The sequence below is a fragment of the Scyliorhinus torazame genome, chromosome 2 (genome assembly GCF_047496885.1).
Source record: "Scyliorhinus torazame isolate Kashiwa2021f chromosome 2, sScyTor2.1, whole genome shotgun sequence".
Taxonomy (NCBI): Eukaryota; Metazoa; Chordata; class Chondrichthyes; order Carcharhiniformes; family Scyliorhinidae; genus Scyliorhinus; species Scyliorhinus torazame.
The window spans coordinates 140,331,151-140,344,240 of NC_092708.1; the positions used below are offsets into that span (position 1 = coordinate 140,331,151).

Consider the following 13,090-nt stretch of genomic DNA (forward strand, 5'->3'; position numbering starts at 1 on the left):
ACAATGAATATCATTACATTAAAGATTTGAGAGATTTTTATTCCTATAAATAATATTCTACCGCTGCACAATGTCCTGAGAAAATATGACAGGACTGGACTGCTTGTGTGGAGATCGACACTTCTTTAATGTCAAAGGATCTAAACTCCTGATTCCCTTTTTCGATAAAACTTCTGAGAGTTTTAAATAAACCAGGCAATAAGTTCATTAAAATACTGCACAGAAGAATTTCATTAAACATATTAACCAGCTGATTAAAAACAGCACAGATAAATGTCTGCCCTTAGTGATTTTCTAATCATGCACACAGTAAATGAATTCATGCAAAAGTGATTGGTATGGCTTCAGTGTGATATTTATCAGCAAAATGGTAAGTGTTAATAATACTGCTAAAGATTTTACTTCCACATTTTGAATGCTTTCCCATAAATTATACAAAATACTGTATGCTATGCAAAATCCAACAGATGTATTGGATCATGTTTATTGAAATCCTCAGACTTCTAACAACTGATAACTGGGAAAAAAATAATAATTTGCAGTTAGAAAGCTGAAGGCAGAGATTAATTCAATACGAGATCCATATGGCTAGCCGTCTGGGAATTCACAGCCTTACTTCAGGGATATTTGAAACACATCAGCCAAATTGCATGAAGAAGTCATGTGTAATCAAAAGAAAAATATGAGACTTGTCTACAAGGAAAGCTGAGATTTAATGAAAACAATGGCTCGTGCTTTTACTGTAAATTGGTTCAGGGGAAACTAAAGCACCATACGCGATCCCAAGAATGAGAACTAATGATCAAGTTACATTCACAGGAGGCAATATGCATACAGTTACAGCACACTTCTCCAGTTAGTGTTACTTGGTTAAAACGATGTTTGCAACGTTAGTCTCTAGTGGCCCTCATCACGGCAAATGGGACATTTCAACTAGATTTTGAATATCGTGATGCAAGGTAAAATAATAAACCACTAAAGGGCTGTAAAGTGAGTTTCGTAATGTGTTCGCAGCGTGAAACGGTAGTTCGGAAATGTTCTTGCCTTGATCTGTATGAAACTCTTTTAACTGCACCGATCTCCCAATCGTTCTTATGAATGCTGTTGCAGCTGTCTGCTGGTTGGACGAGGTTTGCCATGTGCAGGGCTCTGTGAGGCTGAGTCAGTAATGTGTAGAAGCAGCATGTGACATATGTACTTCTCCGACAGCTTTCAGTATTAGGCTAGTGGCTTTCTGCCATTGGCCCAGTGCGATGGACCGGCAGCTCTTTGTGGTGTATAATATTATGCCTGTGATAGACTGAGACTTAGGATTCTCATTTGTGCAGCAGAAATGCAAAGAGATTGGGCACACTGCTTTAAGCAGGACGAATCAGCTGTAGACTGAAAAGATGACTAGCTAATGCCTCATTTGCTTATGCTGATGTGCCAGTGTGAAACAAGAGAAAAGAAGAGCGGCTTTCATTGAGTGCTGTGTGTTCCCAGCTCAGATCATCAGGAGGCTTCTCGTTTGCAGTCCACTTGAACTGTATGCACTGTGCATGGGGAGCTACAGCATCATATGGCGTGCTACTATATTGTCATCAGCTCCACACACCTTAGCAATGGTCATTTCAGAAACATCAAGGGAGTTTTTCGGGGCCCACTCTGCAAGAATGGAAACAAGACACTGGTATTTAGCTTATTTTAAGCTTATTGCAGAAAGTTGATTAATCGTTGACAGTTTAAAGTTTATTTGCTGATCTAGTTGTTAAAAAAAAAATCAGTATATAGTGATAAAAACGTAAATGTATTTGTGTGCTGGGTGAAATTTAAACCATTGCATGACTATTTTAAAATTTTCTCAGTACTTTTTGGGTTAATGAAGTAAAAAGAATGATGATGTACATATTGATTGCTTGCAATGACTGAAGATATCAATAGATTGCAGCAATCAAATATAATACATAGTCGCTTAGAAATGCTAGTAATATGCAGCAAAATGTAACGACATGTCATTCTCTTGTTTAGAATTCTTTAGCTGAATCACTCTCACTTTAGTGCTTTCTGAGTTCTCCAAATCACCTACGACCACCTGTCATGATTGCAGGATTTCGACAATTTTATGGCAGGGCTTGCGTTTAACAATTTGTTATTTTACTGTTAACTAAATAGCAACAATGCTTAGTTCATACTGAGATTTCTTGTTATTTTCATCTCATCTCATCCTTAATCCTCCAATTTGTTGCCATTAGTAGGCTGCCTGTCAACAGCAGTATGAAATTAGTGCAAGTTGCCAACATCTTATCTGCTCGATTGCTGCCTGTTCTAAATTTATTTCATCCTAATTACGAGATGAACTGCAAAGGAATGAGAGGTGAAAGTGAAAAGCTCCTGGTGATAGCATGAACAAGGAATAATCAGCAGGGAAATCTGATAGCATTCTCTTAGAAACAGCTTTCAGGAAGATTTTGTCTCCTAATATGTGTCACAGTACCAGGGTTAGTCAGTTCAGTTTGGTGGAATCTCATGCTGCCTTTTTCACAAGCACGCAATATTGGACTAATTTGGTAGTTTAATAAAGTTATGCATCACTTTGTATTGAAAGAGCAGCTCAAGACAGTTGATCATAGTTTCACTGCAATTTCATAACACAGAATAAGATTAGCAAATTAACAAGCTAGCTTTCACGTTCAGTTGACAATTTGTTTCTGGCAGAACCAATATTGAGCCAAAAGCTAAACATGAATCTACTGGGAATTATTTTTGCCTATAATTTCCCCCACTCAGGAGTTTACTTTAAACTTAGAAATGCTAAAAGATTAGCAAGCAGTACTAACGTTAAAGCTAAAGTTATTTATTAGCACGGCAACTACAAGATAGAACAGAACTTCTATGAAGCTTTCAAATTATTTTTTTGCAAGAATAGCATTTAATTAGATGATAAGACTGATGAATAATAAAATGATGAGTTATTTAAGGGCTAGGAAATTGAGTTGCTCACTCTGCATAGGAGCCGCAGAGCAGCTTATTCACAGCTACCAATTGTTTCATTCACCCTCAGCCAGTGTTTAGATGTTATTAGCACATGTACCAGAGGATAAACAAAGGAAAAGCAGATGTACAAACCATTGTGATTGTAGGACAGTGATTTGGTTCTTTAAACTACATACTTAAGCCAATAACTCAACAGTACAAGTTCTGAAAATATACCAGGAAATAAATAGCCTGGAGTATGGAACATCTTGAGAAACAGAAGGTATGAACATTTTCTAAGCTTTCAATGATTGTGGGTCAGTAGCATGATTAATAATGACCAGTGAATCAAGAAACATTGTAATTAAAGATTTCAGGAATCAAATGTGTTATCTGTATATTCCTGGAACTCGTTGCCTATTAGGCTGATGGAAGCAGAGAAAATAAATTATTTAAAAAGGAAATTGGATGGACACTTGAGGAAAATAAACTTGTCGGAATAGAAGGATAGCACGGGGGAATGGGATTGATTGTATTGCTCTACAGAAAACCAGCATGGACTTGATGGGCTGAGTGGCCTCCTTCTGTAGTGTAATGCCTCTGTGACTCTAACAAAGCTATAACTTAAAAGGATACATATATCATTCCTGGAATGGATTAAATTGAATATATCAAATCCAAATACGAACTGTTCGAACGCTGGAAGATCTTACACAAAAATTTATCCTGATATAAATCCTGATTATGCATGGAAATTTTAAATGGCAAAAAGTGCCAAAGATGAATGCCAAAAAGATTACAGGTGCACATCTTCAGAATAATGATGAATAAATCTGCAAATTGCCAAAGCTGAGAACTAAGGCATTAAACAACTCTGAATCTATACTTTGGCCTCTGTAACCTCTAACCTTTCAAAGACTGCAAATCCATTTGACCCAGAAGAAGGAAAAGATAATGGAGTGTTGACTTTTATCCCTGTTGGACGGGGAGGAAGAATGGAATACAGAGGAAGTTGTCCTTCACTGAGACTTCCCCTGGAATACTGCCTTCAGCTTTGGGCACTGCATCACAACGGGGTAATGCAGATCTCAGACTCTCCAGAATGCATAAAGGGTTAAATTCTAAACTCTACTTGTATTCATTTGGGTTTAGATGATTGAAAGGCAAACTATTTGAGGTGTTTAACATGATACAAGAGTTGATAGAATAAATACAGAGAAGCTATTTCATCTGCTGAGGTAATCTAAAACAAGGTACCAAAATCTTAAATTTCCAGTTAAATCATTTAAGAGTGAAATTAGGAAGCCCATTTTTACATTAAAGATTTTTGGAAATTTGGAACTTGTTCCCCAAAGGACGATGGTGTTGGGCAAATTGCACTTTCAAAACTGAGATTGAGAGAGTTTTCCAGGACAGGATCTGGAACCCAGGTGGGTAAATGGAATTGAGGTGCAAATTCGCAACTATCTGGTTGAATAGCAAAATAGATTTGAGGGGATCAATGGCCGACTTGCGTTCCTATTCTCAGAAGAACACCTTAATTTCCAGAGTATTACCATCAAGGCAGACAGTGGTACCATTAATTTGAGTAGAATTGTCATTTTAGCCAGTTTTGTGTTATAAATGCAGTTGCCATTTGTCATCTTGAGGTTTCCATTCATTATGTGAATATTAAACAATTCTGATATGGTCAGAAGTATTTGCAATTATATTTTTTCATAAAGGTATAATACTAAAAGAGCATTCCAGAACAGATGTTTAATACACTGGGAAGGCTCTGTGTTTTAATGTTGTTTTGATATTGCACAAAAGACTTGTATCAGCTTCATTAGGTCAAAGGGGTTTGAGGCATGCATTCTATGGAAGAGATAAGATTTAACATCTAGTTATTTAATTATTTGTGTGCACTGGTGAATGAATAAACATTTAACATTTACATAATGCACCTACACTATAATTATTTTCATTAAAAACGAACCGAGAAAGGAAGTCATGATTTGAAAACAGAAGCCTGTACTTTGAAAAGCTACCAGACTGTGGCAGCAGTTAGCAAGATGAGATGCATTTTGTGGCCAAACAGAACATTTTAAAAACAGCGCAAGACACAGACTGCTAAATGGTATTTTTCATGTGCTGCAATAATGCACATTGAATTCTATCTCGATTGCAGAGTGCACACTCAGCTAGTGCTTTTAGTAATGATTACCACTGGATTTGGCATGCTTCAACAATCTATATATAGAGTTTATTCAAAGGGTTTTATGATTGAATGTAAAATTGCAGAGGAGAATCTGCAAAACTTGTTCCTTTTAAAAAAAAAACACAGTATTGACATGTGGCTCATTAACTGAGTTATTTGAGAGGCCTATCTCCGTTAGAAGATTGGACATTCTAGGACAGGGCCATTCATAATAATTTATGCCAATTGAATGAATCTTGTGTGTTCTACTTTGAGTTGTTAGATTGTGCACTACATAGAAAAGTGTCTCGTCGTCCTGAAAAAAGGTGAAAACTAAGATTGGCCAACTCACCTTGCTCAAAATAATGGTGTGTATATATTCATTATAGTAAATTGTGGAACCTAAACTATCCTTTTCTCCCATTTGGAGGAACATTCAAGAATTCCAGAGACCAAGGAAAGATGAAACGAGGGGAAATGAAAGGGAACAGCCTGATGCTAATACCTATCATTTTCCTGCATTAAACTGTTTATGATAAATGTATACTCCAATGTGGCTCTTCTGAGATACATAGAACATACAGTGCAGAAGGTGGCCATTCGATCCATTGAGTCTGCATTGACCCACTTAAGCCCTCACTTCCACCCTATCCCCAAAACCCACTAAACCCTCCAAACCTTTTTGGACACTCAGGGCAATTTAGCATGGCCAATCCACCTAACCTTGCACATCTTTGGACTGTGGGAGGAAACCGGAGCACCCTGGAGAAAACCCACGCACACAGGGAGAACGTGCAGACTCCGCAAAGACAGTGATTGAACCTGGGACCCTGGTGCTGTGAAGCCACAGTGTTAGCCACATGCGCTACTGTGCTGCCCAGATATCAGCAACGTTCACAACAGTGAAGAAGGTGCACAATTTACTCCTCATTCAGGGTATGTCCTGTGAGAGTAATTTAAAACTGTTTTGACCAATTATATCATTTAGCTAATCCTTCCTCTCGCTCAAAACCTCATAATCTCATGTAACATTGAGTTTAGTTTATATTCAGGAAAAATAGTCGGTTTATTTTTAAACACAAGGGTCAATGAAAGTATTGAAAATGTTGCTCACTGTCTTTCCGCTCTATTCAAATCCATGTTATCAAATTACAAAATATTTTGGATAATTTCTTCCAAACAGTGCTTTTCGAAAAAATTAACGTCATGAATACATTATTACTGTGTAAGCTTTCCAATTGGGTGAATAAGCTTCAGTTTGAAACTTTAATACGGAGTTGCCGCAATTTTACACCCGTGCCAAAGGAGACACAGGTGGAAATTATCGTGAGATTTGGAAAACAAAGATCTCACTGACAAGGTCTTGTTTTCCCATTCTACCCAATCCCTGCTGGTGACATAACAAGGTTCCCATGCTCAGGAAGGTTGGGAACATCATTTCAATACAATTAAATATAATTAGCGGGCTTCCTCGCCATATTGTCTCCCCACATTAGGAATTCCACCCTCGTCAAAGTGATGTTACGTTGGTGAGATTTACAACTGCTTTTTAAAAATGGGAATCTGGCAAAGGGAACCCACTGGGGGCACACAGCTAAGTACAGCCCCCGAGGGGAGGGACATGCCTGGGCTGTACACTGGCCAGGGGGCAGTGCTGGGGCACCTCTGGGGAGATTCATTGAGGGGTGGGGATTGTTCCAGTTATCAGTTGGGGAGAGTTCCCCTTGTGCGTATCAAGGGAGCTTTTCCTGTGTCTGGGTTGGGGTGGGTGGTCTTTGTCTGCAGGGGGGGAGGTCCCCCATGTCCATGGGGAGAGTCTCTCTATGTGTGAGTATTGCCTATTGGAAATCGGGGCTCCGGCTTTTTCAGGCCGCACTCTGTCAGCATGATGGCTGTTCATTTTCTCTGCGCAGAAATCTGGTGAAGTAATCAGACTGTGCAGCCTGAAAGCTGCATGCTGGTTTTCTCGCCTTAGCTGGAAACACACGACCAAGGCCGCACTTAGCCCCGTTCTCTCCACAGAGGAACTCTGCTTGCCGGACTTCCTCAGTTAAGCGAGAGATCGAGACGCCATTTTAAAATCTGAGTCCCCAAGTCGCCAACCCAACCACTGAAACCCTTCCATGCCTCAACTCACATAAAAGAGGGTCCTCAATCAACCCGCACTAACCCCCCCCACTCCACGCAGGGCACCCCCTGGCCCAATCCCCGTTGTGTGAAAATTACCACTTTGACACCTTGGCAGTGCCAGCCTGGTACCCTGCCAGTGGCTCTGCCACCTGGCAGTGCCACATGGGCACCTTGGCAGTGCCAAGTTGCCTCCAAGGTGGCAGTGCCATGGTTCCTGGCTGTTCACTGTCAGGGTGTCCAGATGGCACCACAGGGCCAGGGTGCCACCCTGCCCAGATGGTATGCAACTGGGCCCTCCGATCCCCTGGGAGATCCCAACCAGTGCCACTGCATCTGGTCCCCATTTGTGGAGACCAGTGCTGAACGGCACTTGCCTGAGGTCTCCAAGGTCATATGGTCCTCTACCCCAACAGCTCCTTCACCCCGGGGCACCAGACAGCCAGCCCTCCTCCCCTGGGTCCCTGGCACACCGCCCCTCCTCCCTAGAGCCCCTGGCAGACATATCCTCTGCTACAGGGCCTCTGGAAGACCTCCCCTCTCCGAGGCCCACACAGACAGCCCTCCTCCCCGTGGTCTCTGGCAGACAGCACTTCCTTCTCTTTGTCCTTGGCAGACAGTTTCTTCTCCCTGAGGCCTCGGCATATAGCCAATCCTCTCCGATGCCCTAGCAGACAGCCCCTCGTCCCGGGGCCCCGGCAGCCAGCCAATCCTCCCGGGGCCCTGTCAGACTGCCTGCCCTCTCCGGAGTCTGGAGCAGAAAGTCTCTCCTCCCTGGAGTCTAAAAGGCGCCCTAGTGAGATCTCCCATTGAGTCGTTGAGTTCCGCGCGCTGTGTGAATCCGGCGTCCGATTATTAATGGCTCATTTAAAGATTTGGATAATAATATTTATCTGTATTCGTGTCACAAGTAGGCTTACACTCACACTAAGTTACTGATGAAGTTACTGTGAAAATCCCCTAGGCGCCACATTCCGGCGCCTGTTCGGGTACACAAAGGGAGAATTCAGAATGTCCAATTCACCTAACAAGCACGTCTTTCGGGACTTGTGGGAGGAAACAGGAGCACCCGGAGGAAACACATGCAGACACTGGGAGAACGTGTAGACTCCTCACAGACAGTGACCCAAGCCAGGAATCGAACCTGGGACCCTGGCACTGTGAAGCAACAGTGTTAACCATTGTGCTACCGTGCGGCCCTTAGATTTCGGCCAGTGAGGGAAAGACCTAGATCGGGCCAGGCGGAGTGAGCCCGCGTGCTGCCCAATTTAGTGCTGGCGTGTGAGTCACCCGTTGCTCCTGGATCGGCGCCGGGTGCAATGGGGAAGCTCAATCATGGGCAAATACTAAAACCTAGACTCCCTCATTTCTCTCTGCTGGATTCCCAATGCTACCCAACTCCCAGTCATGCCCCCGTCCCGCTGACCATCGACCACCACTGAAGCATTACTTAACTTAAGGGTGTGACTGCCTCCTGATAAAAGTATACAGGAGGATCTCATGTAAAAGTTCCCTTATTTTTGCATTCTTTTCCTATGATGTGAGACAAATAAAATATTTCAAGATTCATAGATCAGTTCATAGAAAAGCTAAATATTAATCATGCCAAACACTGCTTCTATATTTGAATTTTTCCATCTGGAGTAATTACATTTGCATGGTACCTATTTTCTTGAAAGAGAAGAGCTAGAGTCTGGCTGGCACCTGTTATTGCTACGCTTGACTTCATACTGTCTTCCCCTTTGGAGAATGGTGTCAGGTGTTTGAAAGTCTTTCTGAGTTGATCACCTGTTTTAGGCCACATTAATATTCCTTCCATGGCCACCTACGTCGCTGAGTGAGTTGGAACTCAGGATCTTCACCCTGAGCAAATCTGGACCCACATAAGAACAACTCTTCCAAACAAATTTTGGAATTTGTTTTGGACAGAATGGACACGAGCACTGCTTCAAATAACTAGACATAACAATATCAGTACAAATCACTTTAAATTCAGTGGAACAATCCCTTCAAGGCTGCTTTAGTCAGAAAGTCAAAGTGCCTGTGATGGATGTGGCAGCATCTACAAGTTGCTGCATAATCTTTTTCTAAATGTGGAATAAACTAAATCCATCTTTATACATGTTTTAATAATCTTAAATAACATCTGTCCATCATTTAATTTATTCAGCATTAATTACATTTGTATACTCTTACACAAGCAGTAAGACCCAACATGGATTTCTGAATTAACGAAGCCCAAATATTGAAGTCCAAATGAGTGAATTAAAATGAGCTATGCAAAACGAAGGTAGCTCCATCTTTTATGCTCTTCTTTAGTACATTAGGAAGCTGCATTAGTGCTATTTGCAAGAAATATATTTGAACAATTAAATCAAATTTTAAGGAAACAATCACATTGGTGTGTGGATTATGTATGCTTAAATCAGCATGCTTGATTTTTAAAAAATGTCTTATTCTCTTTAAATCTTCGGTCATCCTCTTATGTTGTACCTTTTCTTTAAAGTGAGTTTTAGACACTCAAATGTAATGGCAATACATACTGGGTTAGGACCATAGGACCATAAGACCAAAGGAGCAGAATTAGGCCATCGAGTCTGCTCCGCCATTCAACCATGGCTGATATTTTTCTCAACCCATTCTCCTGCCTTCTCAACATAGCCCCTGATCCCCTTATTGATCAAGAAGCTATATATCTCTATCTTCAAGACACAGTGATTTGGCCTCCACAGCCTTCTGCGGCAAAGAGTTCCACAGATTCACCACCCTCTGGCTAAAGAAATTCCTCCTCATCTCTGTTTTAAAGTTTTGTCCATTTAATCTGAGATTGTGCCCTCTGGTTCTAGTTTTTCCTACAAGTGAAAACTTCCTCTCCACATCCATTCTATCCAGGCCTCGCAGTATCCTGTAAGTTTCAATAAGATCCCCCTCATCCTTCTAAACTCCCGTAACAGCCTCCCCGAACAGGTGCCGGAATGTGGCGACTAGGGGCTTTTCACAGTAACTTCATTTGAAGCTTACTTCTGACAATAAGCAATTTTCATTTTTTCATGGGCTCTTAACGTATTTAACAATCTCCCATGCGGCACCTTTTTAAAGGCCTTCGGGAAATCTAAATAAATCACGTCCACTGGTTCTCCTTTGTCTAACTTTTTTGTTACCTCCTCAAAGAACTCGAACAGATTTGTCAGACATGACCTGCCCTTGACGAAGCCGTGCTGACTCAGTCCTATTTTACCATTAATAACAGACTCTAAAATCTCACCAATGACCGAAGTCAGGCTAACCAGCCTATAATTTCCCGTCTTCTGCTTCCCTCCCTTCTTAAACAGTGGTGTTACATTAGCCACTTTCCTGTCCTCTGGGACCTTTCCTGCCTCCGTTGATTCCTGAAAAATCACCACCAATGCCTCCACAATCTCCTCAGCTATTTGTTTAGAACCTTGTGGTGTAGTCCATCAGGTCCAGATGATTTATCCATCCGGTCCAGGTAATTTCTGACAGCCCTCACTTCCACCCTATCTCCATAATCCAATAACCCCTCCTAACCTTTTTGGACACTAAGGGCAATTTAACATGGCCAATCCACCTAACCTGCATGTCTTTGGACTGTGGGAGGAAACCGGAGCACCCGGAGGAAACCCACGCAGACACGGGGAGAACGTGCAGACTCTGCACAGATATTGACCCAGCAGGGACTCGAACCTGGAACCCTGGTGCTGTGAAGCCACAGTTCTAGCCATGTGTGCTACCGTGCTGCCCAAATGTTAGACTTTAAAGATATTAGCATGTCTTTGCACTGTTGATAATGCTCTTGCATAACAGTCTGTTACCGCAGCAGGCAATACACAAGGCCTCAAAGATTGAAGCCTTCAAATGCAAAATCTCCTGTTTAGAGACCAGAGACCAAATAGACCAGTTGTTACTCTGAGGTAGAAAGGCAGAGAAAAGTGACTAAAATTATTCTTTTATTTCAATGATGTGCTCAGATATTCTTTGGAAGGCTATAATGGTCATTCTTGGAGAGCTGTGCAGTAAATATTATTATAAATACATTGTCGTGCTCAAGCTAGATGGAATCCATAACATCAAAAAGGGGAAGACAACAATGGGAAGAAGGCAACCGTTAAACAGATTAATAATATATATTTGCATGTGTACTTGGCAGAGAATTACAAATATTTACGTTAATTAGAGGACTCATTTTGTGACTTTGTCCCTCACACGAGTGACCTGTTCTAAGTTCTTTGGCACAATTCAAACTGATGTCCATTATTGTTTAATTATCTTAGTTAATTTGACAGATGTGATTATCCTGCATCATGATGCTCTTGTTCTGAAACAGTCAGCAATACCAAAGTATGACCAAACTAAAGTCAAACACATAATAAAATGAATGAATTTGGAATAATGACCGTTACACAAAGAACAAAGAAAAGTACAGCACAGGAACAGGCCCTTCGGCCCTCCAAGCCCGTGCCGACCATGGGCTATTTCTATTTGTAACTGCTGGTCATACCGCAATTGTTACATAGGCTTAGTTTTTTGAACAGAAATGGATCTTATCCAGATGTGTTCATAAAAGAAGAAAAATAATGCAGTGTGAGAAAAGTTGATGGCTTGTTTATTTTTGAATTTCCTTAAAATATGATCACTTTGACATACTGGTTTTTAAAATCAAAATTGTTCAAAATGAAAGCAGAACATGTTATTCAATTTTAGTATCTGTCTGTAATGAAACTGGTAATCTTTTGAGTGTTTCTGCAGGGATTATGATTATGATTTAGATTGACCTATTCCACACATATGGGTGGATCTACCATTTCAATTAGGAAAAAGCTGTTCCCTTTACTAATGACATGGTAAAATATTAGTTCAGTTGCATACAGTTAAATACCTGAATCAGGTTTGATTCATTTTCATGTTAAACTGCACTTATGGATGTGGAAGTCACATGGTTGATTCATGCTTCTTGTGTTCCACCCATACAGCTTTGCCATCATATAATTAAGATGCTGTTTAATATGACCCATTTCATATTCTTCTTCCTCGAACTCGTGCATAATGCAAAGCAATCTTTGCATATTTAACATCATACCTTTGTTCAAGTGATGAAACTTTGTTTTACTCTTTTATGCATGTCATACAGGGGCCGTCGACACTTCAGGTCTGTATTTCACATGAACGTCGACATTGAGACCTTCACTGATGTAAACAATATTGTTGTGACTGGATGTACGTTCAGTACAACACATGTCACAGCTGTCACTCCATTGAAATTTCATGGGAGAACATCACAAGGAAATGTCTGATGACAGCGACACCTGCTCCCCTCTTAAGTATTACAGTATTTTGCATTTCATTTGTGAATAAATAACGGCTATAAAATGATTATACTGTAAACAAAGGGTTTTGTTTATTCCACCTCCCACATTTAGTGGATCATTTCTAAAGGTGCCGCCCACTTATTGAGGAAGCATACATTTTTCAACTGTCTGGGCAGGATTCTTTGTTTGGGAGACTACTTCTGCAAGAGCTGAATTGCACCTGATTTGCACTTTGGGAGTGCAAATCAGGAAGCGATTCTCAATCCTTAGGGGAAGGGATGGGGTGAGGGTAGGGGAGGGGATGGGGTAAGGGGGACAGGAGGGGATGGGGTGAGGGAGGGGATGGGGTGAGGGAGGAATGGGATGAGGGGAAATGGGGTAAGGGGGGAATGGGGTGAGGGTGGGAATTGTGGAAAGGGGTGGGTTAGGGTGGGGATTGAGGGTGTGGATGGGGTGTAGGAAAGGAGAGGGAATGAGGGGAGGAGAGAGATGAGGTGAAGGG

At 41.3% G+C, this 13,090-nt stretch overlaps 1 protein-coding gene across 1 annotated transcript in view; it reads left to right on the forward strand.

Moving 5' to 3' along the window:
- Positions 1-1,200: 1,200 nt before the first annotated feature.
- The window catches only part of znf804a (zinc finger protein 804A), a 524,329-nt gene continuing 512,439 nt past the window's right edge, over positions 1,201-13,090 (forward strand). Inside the window, exon 1 of the mRNA XM_072477717.1 lies at positions 1,201-1,672. Within this exon, the coding sequence (XP_072333818.1) occupies positions 1,562-1,672 (111 nt within the window). The 5' untranslated portion in view covers positions 1,201-1,561. The remainder of the gene's footprint in view (positions 1,673-13,090) is intronic.